At 35.1% G+C, this 7609-nt stretch overlaps 1 protein-coding gene across 1 annotated transcript; it reads left to right on the forward strand.

Moving 5' to 3' along the window:
* Positions 1 to 261: 261 nt before the first annotated feature.
* ddx59 (DEAD (Asp-Glu-Ala-Asp) box polypeptide 59) lies at positions 262 to 6980 on the forward strand. The gene is made up of 7 exons (XM_058761194.1): positions 262 to 1202; positions 3614 to 3796; positions 3890 to 3979; positions 4806 to 5057; positions 6126 to 6278; positions 6444 to 6572; positions 6640 to 6980. The coding sequence occupies exons 1-7, from the start codon at positions 456 to 458 to the stop codon at positions 6901 to 6903; spliced, it is 1818 nt and encodes a 605-aa protein (XP_058617177.1). The 5' UTR covers positions 262 to 455; the 3' UTR covers positions 6904 to 6980.
* The last annotated feature ends 629 nt before the right edge of the window (positions 6981 to 7609 follow it).

The following is a 7609-nucleotide window of genomic DNA, read 5'->3' on the forward strand; positions in this document are numbered from 1 at the left end:
ATAGGCCTACTTGGCCTATTGTGAATTTCATAAATCTAAAATTCAGGTTTGTCTCAATAAAGGAAAATAATCTTTAATTCTTGCCAAAGAAACATTAAGATAGACTTAAATATATCCTTTATAAAATCATAATATTAGTAGTTTCTAAAATATATATTATGAGCTGTTATTATAAGTTTAATGCTAACGTACAGAATTGAACAGATGAGGAAACTTCGCAACATTCGATTACTGATAAACAGTTAAAATCCCTAAAAAACTACAACCCCCAGCTTTACTGTAGTCGCGTTTATATGACGTCACACGTGCGCGACCGTTCGGAAACGATTCTGTTCACAGATCTTACCTGAAAAATGTGACTTAAGCGTTTCCACAAGATATATAATCAACGTTTTTCTTTTTTTCCCCCTTTGTTTATTTTTAGTTAATATCAGTGTGGTGAATGTAAGAAGAAAATGTTTATGCCGAGATCGCTGAAGCTCAAGAGAGCCCCAGAGTCCCATCAGCAGCAGCAGCAGATCCTCAAGAGAAGCAAAGCGACACCCGAAGACACGGTTTCTACATCTCCATCTGACACCTGTCCTCCAGAGGAGACTGTAGATATAGAAAAAGAGGAGGAACCCAATCAGATAGAGACTGAAGACGCAGAGGAAGAGGAGGAACCAGTGAAGTCCTTCAAGAAGAACCAGAGATGGCCAGATCCTGGAGAACCTGTGTGTGTCATGTGCAGTCGATATGGAGAATACATCTGCGATAAAACAGACAACGATGTCTGTAGCTTGGAGTGTAAAGCCAGCCATCTGGCTAAAATGTGCTTGGATTTCGGAGAGAAGGTGTTTTCTAAAGATCTCCAGGAGGGTTCAGAGAGCTCTAGTGCTTCAGACACCGAGCAGAGTTACTCTTACAAGGAGGATGTTTTCATATCTGAGCTGACTGAGGAGCAGGTTGAGAGAGTTAAAACAGAGCTGGCCATAGTGACTGCTGGCGGTGAGGTCTGTAGACCCATTATAGAGTTCGAACACTGTCACTTTCCCACAGCGCTCAGGCTCAACCTGAAGAAGGCTGGCTATGAGGCTCCCACTCCCGTCCAGATGCAGATGCTGCCTGTTGGTCTGAGAGGCAGAGATGTGATTGCTTCTGCAGATACAGGCTCTGGAAAGACGGTCGCCTTCCTTCTTCCAGTGGTCATGCATGCTTTCCAGGTAAATATTGGGCTGAGTACAGTACTGATAATGTACAGAATATCTTGAGTAGTGCTACATGGCAGTAATGAATGTTAAAGTTGAGGAAATATATATATATATATATATATATATACATAAATATATACATTTATTAGTTATATAGATAGATGGATAGATAGATATTGAGACAGATACAGTATCTCACAAAAGTGAGTACACCCCTCACATTTCAGCAACAATTTTAGTATATCTTCTCAAGGGACAATATTACACAAATGAAACTTGGATATATTTTAGAGTAGTCAATGTGCAGCTTACTGTCCTCTAAAAATAACTCAACATACAGCCATTATTGTCAAAATAGCTGGCAACAAAAATGAGTACACCCTGAGTGAACATGTCAAAACTGTGTCCCAAGTGTCAATATTTTGTAGGGGCACCACTGTTATCTAGCACTGCCTTAATCCTCCTGGGATGGAGTTCACCAGAGCTGCGCAGGTTGTTGCTGGGATCCTCTTCCACTCCTCCATAATGACATCACAGAACTGTTGGATGTTAGACACATGGTGCTTCTCCACCTTCCGCTTGAGGATGATCCACAGGTGTTCAATAGGGTTCAGGTCTGGAGACATACTTGGCCACTCCATCACCTTTACCCTCAGCTTCATCAGCAAGGCAGTTGTCATCTTGGTGGTGTGTTTGGGGTCGTTATTATGTTGGAAAACTGCCGTTCGGCCCAGTTTCTGAAGGGAGGGCATTATGTTCTGCTTCAGAATGTCACAGTACATGTTGGAATCCATGTTTCCCTCAATGAACCGCAGCTCACCAGTACCAGCAGCACTCATGCAGCCCCAGACCATGATGTTACCACCACCATGCTTGACTGTAGGCAAGAAACAATTTTCTTGGTACTCCTCACCAGGGCGTCACCACACATGCTGGACACCATCTGAGCCAAACAAGTTTACCTTAGACTCATCGGACCACAGGACATGGTTCCAGTAATACAGTACATGCTCTTGGGCAGGTTGTCTTCAGCAAACTGTTTGCAGGCTTTTTTGGGAGCCAGCTTCAGCAGAGGCTTCCTTCTGGGACGACGGCCATGCAAACTGACTTGTTGCAGTGTGCGGCGTATGGTCTGAGCACTGACAAGCTGACCTTCCACTTCTGAAACCTCTAAAACAATGTTGGCAGCACTCATGCGTCTGTTTTTCGAAGCCAGCTTCTGCACCTGACGCACAGCACAAGGATCTAACTTCTTTGATCGACCCTTGCGAGGCCTGTTCCGAGTGGAACCCGTCTTGGAAAACCTCTGTATGACACTGGCCACTGTACTGTAACTCAGTTTAAGGGTGTTACTGATCTTCTTATAGCCTCGGCCATCTTTGTGGAGAGCAACAATTCTAATTCTCAAATCCTCAGAGAGTTCTTTGCCAAAAACATGATGAATAGGACATGTGGCTTGCATGGTTAAACAACGTATAGCTGTTATCACTTTTTTGACAATAATGGCTGTATTTTCAGAGGACAGTAAATCTTTACTGATATACAAGTTGCACATTGACTACTCTAAAATATATCCAAGTTTCATTTCTATAGAATTGTCCCTTGAGAAGATATACTAAAATGGTTGCCGAAATGTGAGGGGTGTACTCACTTTCGTGAGATACGATAGATAGATAGATAGAGAGAGAGAGAGATAGAGAGTTATAGATATGTGGATATTGAATGAATAAAGAAAATTAAGGATGATGTTATTTTATTTTTTTTGGTGTATTTTCTGGGATAATGATTTATGGATCAGTGGATTTATAGATATGTTGATTTTATTCTTTTTGATTGAGTGAAGAAAATGAAGGATGAGGTCATTTTTAAAATTGTAGCACTTTATAATTTAATAAAAATATAGATTGATATAGATATGTAGATATATTGATATACGTAGATATTGTTTTCTCAAATTTAAAAGTGTATAATTTTATTTATTTATCAGTATATTTTATGATCTTTTTTATATTTTATATTTTTATTCTTTTTAATTGAATAAAGAATATAAAAGATGACGATAGATAGATAGACAGATGATAGAATAACGAAAATGAAGTATGATGTAATAATCTCACATTTAAAATGTTGTAATTTATTCATTATTAATTATTTTATTTTTCATTCTTTTTTTGATTGAATAAACAAATTAAGTTAATTTTTTTTTTTGCATTTTATAATATGATAGATAGATAGATTCCAGTGCACTTCCTCTGAAAAGTTCATAACCAGAATGCTTAGTTCAGATAATTGTTATATAAAACTCACAGCTGAAATGGCACATTAAAGTTAGCTAGCTTCATTGAATTATTTATTGTTCCTTGTTTTCTTGTGAATGATATTTAAACTTCCAACATCAGTTTGTGTGCATTTTGATTTTCCAGAGCCAAACTGCTTCTCCGTCTTGCCCCCTGTGTCTCATCCTGACCCCGACCAGAGAGCTGGCCATCCAGATAGAGAAGCAGGCGAAAGAGCTGGTGATGGGTCTGCCCAACATGAGAACTGCTCTTCTGGTGGGGGGGATGCCTTTACCCCCTCAGCTGCATCGACTCAAGCAGAACATCAAGGTACTTGTTGGTTAGTAATGTTATTAAAGTAATTGTTAGTAAACAGCTTTATCAAAAACCATCCCCTTATTTATGTGCGCCTCCATTGTCCAGATAGTAATAGCCACTCCAGGACGCCTTCTGGAGATCCTGAAACAGAAGGCTGCACGGCTGGATAACGTCAGGGTCGTTGTGGTTGATGAGGTATTGATTGATTGATTGTTATTTATTTGTTTGTTTATTGTTTTAATTTTTATATTTTATGTATTGTTTACTTATTTAATTGTATTTATTGTAGTTTTATTCATTGTTTATTTATTGTTTTATTTGTTGTTTTATTTATTTACTGTATTTTATGTATTGTTTGATTTATTTGTTATATTCATTGTTTTTTTGTTTTATTTATTATATTTTATGTATGTATTTATTTGTTTTACTATATTTTATGTATTGTGTTATTTATTTGTTTTATTCATTGTTTATTTATTTATTTTTCTTTCTTTCATGAATTTGTTATTATTGTTTTATGTATTTATTTATTAATACATTTATTTGTTTTATTTATTTATTTATGTTTTATTCATTGTTTATTATTTTTATGTTTTCATTCATTCTTTTTTTATTCATGTATTATTTTATTTATTTGTTGTTTATTTAGTTTTTGGTTTTACGTATTGTTTTAATTGTGTATTTATTTATTAATACATTTTATTTATTTATCAGTCTTTTATGTTTTATTTATTTATTGTTTTATTTACTATATTTTATGTATTGTTTTATTTATTAACTGTTATTTATTCGTTTTATACTTTTTTATTTTTCATTATTTTCATTCATTCATTGTTTTATTCATGTATTTATTACATTTTATTTATTTGTTGTTTATTCTTTAGTTTTTTTGTTTTACTTATTGTTTTAATTGTGTATTTATTTATTAAAACATTTAGTTATTTATCATTCTGTTATGTTTTATTATTTATACATATTTTAATCAGTGTTATTATTAATATCATTCTCAAAAACTCCAAAGGCAGATACGATGCTGAAGATGGGATTCCAGCAACAGGTTCTTGAAGTTTTGGATCAGGTCCCTGAAGAGCATCAGACGCTATTGACGTCAGCCACCATTCCCACAGGAACAGAGCAGCTAGCGGCCCGTCTCACCCGCGACCCCGTGAGCATTACCATCGGTCAGAAGAACCAACCCTGCGCTAACGTCCGTCAGATAGTCCTCTGGGTGGAGGAGCCGTCAAAGAAAAAGAAGCTTTTTGAGATTTTAAATGTAAGTATCCTGTAGAAACCATGTTCAAAAATCGACTCCATTTACTTGCATGTTTTATTGTATTTTGGTGTTATGCATGATTCATCTGTGACAACAGGAAGTTGATTTAAAAAAAAAACATTCAGATTTAAATACAAAATAATCTGGATTTGAAAGCTTCTGTCGAGTGAATTGTGAACAGAAATGCAGTTAGAGTGGAAGTCTATAGGGCAATCTTTGCCCTCCTCTCCAGAGGAAATGGGTGGGTCCTCAAATGGCTTTGCTCCAGGAAAACTAGCAACGGCTCTTACCAGAGACGGAGAGCAGGAAATGGAGCATTTATAAATCACAGGCCGTGGAAATAAAATTACTGCCCCCAGGAAATTGTCAATTAAAACAAATAAATATTGTATATTTATATTATAATGTATAATAATACTATAATATATATTTAACATTTTAGAATAATTGCCCACCAGAAATATGAAATAACATAAATGGTAAATATGACTTCATGAATATGAAATAGATAAATAAACATAATGTAGAATAATTGTCCATTAATATGAAATATATGAAATAATAATTGATAAATAACTTCATATTTAGAAATATGAATATAAAAAGAATAAAAAACTTTATGAATATTATTTCATGTTAAACTGAAATGTCCATAAAAATATATTAACACAGTTGATAATTATGAATTCATAAATATTGAAGAAATAATAAAACATTATTTTACATTACAAACGGTTTATAAATATTGTATTTTAGAATAATTGTTCATCAAAAATTCATAAATGTGAAGTTAAATGAATAAATAAATATATTATTTATTAATATTATAATTAATGTTTTATAATTATTGTCCATCAAAAACAGGAAAAAATATTATTGCTCAAAAAATTGTTTTTTAAATATCAAATATCAGAATTGTAAGTATTGGAATTAAACTGCTTACTGTGAATTAAAAATAAAATATGAGTTTAATATGAATGGCACATATTTTTGGGTTTGTTTTCATTAGAATACTATCTGCATTGTGATTGGTTTTTTTTTTTTTTTTTTGTGTGTGTGTATGTGCAGGACAGAAAGCTGTACCAGCCACCAGTAGTTGTGTTTGTGGACTGCAAACTTGGGGCCGATTTGTTGTGTGAAGCTGTGCAAAAGGTCATGGGATTAAACGCGGTCGCTATCCACTCCGACAAGCTGCAGTGGGAACGCAACAAAATTGTAAAGGTAATGAAAAAATGTCTTTATAAATATTATATTATATTTTTATATTTAATGTTTTTGAATGCTTGTCAATTAAAAATAAGACAACAATTAATACGAATTTTATACCTATTAAATAAATAAATAACATTCATGAGTATGGATTAAATATTGTTGATGTTTTTTTAGGGTCTCCTCGAGGGCCAGTTTGAAGTGGTGGTCAGCACTGGGATTCTTGGTAGAGGACTGGACCTGGTCAACGTGAAGCTGGTAGTGAACTTTGACATGCCAGCTAACATGGATGAATACGTTCATCAGGTATGACGTGCTTCATAAATACACTGGTGCTTCTCATTTCTTTAACGACACACTATGAATCTTTCAGATCGGTCGAGCGGGTCGACTGGGCCACAGAGGCACCGCCATCACTTTCATGAATAACAACAACAAGCGGCTGTTTCTGGACATTGTGAACAGAGTGAAACCCACGGGCTCCATCCTGCCGCCACAGCTCCTCAACTCGCCACATCTGCACGAACAGCAGAGGAGAGCCAGACAGAGGAGCAGCCGCGCACCGGACGCCATCGTATCCAAGAGCAACCTCATCGACATCATCAGGAAGCATGACAAAAGATCTGCCAACAAATAACAAGCAGATATATTTATTAGTAAATGTTTTGTTGCTGCTTTTGTAATTTGTATTTTCAATAAACGCTACAAGTGAATGAAGAAATTGTCTCTTCTGATAATTACACACACAATAATAATGTCAACCCACATGGTAGAAATGTCAGTAATGTTAATGGAAAAGTATATAAAAATACTAGGATTAAAAACCTGCTAAGTGCTTACTGTACCTTATACATTTATGATATATTATAGGACAATACTAAAGCAATAAGCCCCGTGAAGCCGTGGTTTACAGTGGATTTATAACAGCTAAGGGGCGTTGTTAGGCACGACACGAAGCGGGACCCCCTTAGCTGTTATAAATCCACTGTAAACCACGGCTTCACGAGGCTTATTGCTTTTATAAAATGGTTATTCCATACATTTAGTAAGGTTTCACAAAATAAAACGTAATGATATTAATAAAAACAGTATTCTTCCGCCAAACAATGTAGTTCCTCAGAAACAGTTGTGGTTGCAACAAAGTGGTTGCCGAGCAACACACAGACATAAACAAAGGTGTATGTTTATAGAGTAATTTACACCAGCTTCGAACACAACTCAGCCATTCAGAATCAACCGGAACTATCTGTTTTATAAATGTAATTTTACTGTAAAGTATTGCATGTTTGAGATATTAAAATTAGCAGAGAAAGTCAAATTTACATGTGTGTGTGTGTATAATG

The sequence above is a fragment of the Onychostoma macrolepis genome, chromosome 22 (genome assembly GCF_012432095.1).
Source record: "Onychostoma macrolepis isolate SWU-2019 chromosome 22, ASM1243209v1, whole genome shotgun sequence".
Lineage (NCBI taxonomy): Eukaryota > Metazoa > Chordata > Actinopteri > Cypriniformes > Cyprinidae > Onychostoma > Onychostoma macrolepis.

Coding starts and splice junctions, on each gene's coding strand:
- ddx59 (XM_058761194.1), top strand. CDS start 456: ATGTTTATGCCGAGATCGCTGAAGCTCAAGAGAGCCCCAGAGTCCCAT. Junction 3,797..3,889: donor GACTCAAGCAGAACATCAAG/GTACTTGTTGGT, acceptor TCCATTGTCCAG/ATAGTAATAGCCACTCCAGG. Junction 5,058..6,125: donor AGCTTTTTGAGATTTTAAAT/GTAAGTATCCTG, acceptor GTGTATGTGCAG/GACAGAAAGCTGTACCAGCC.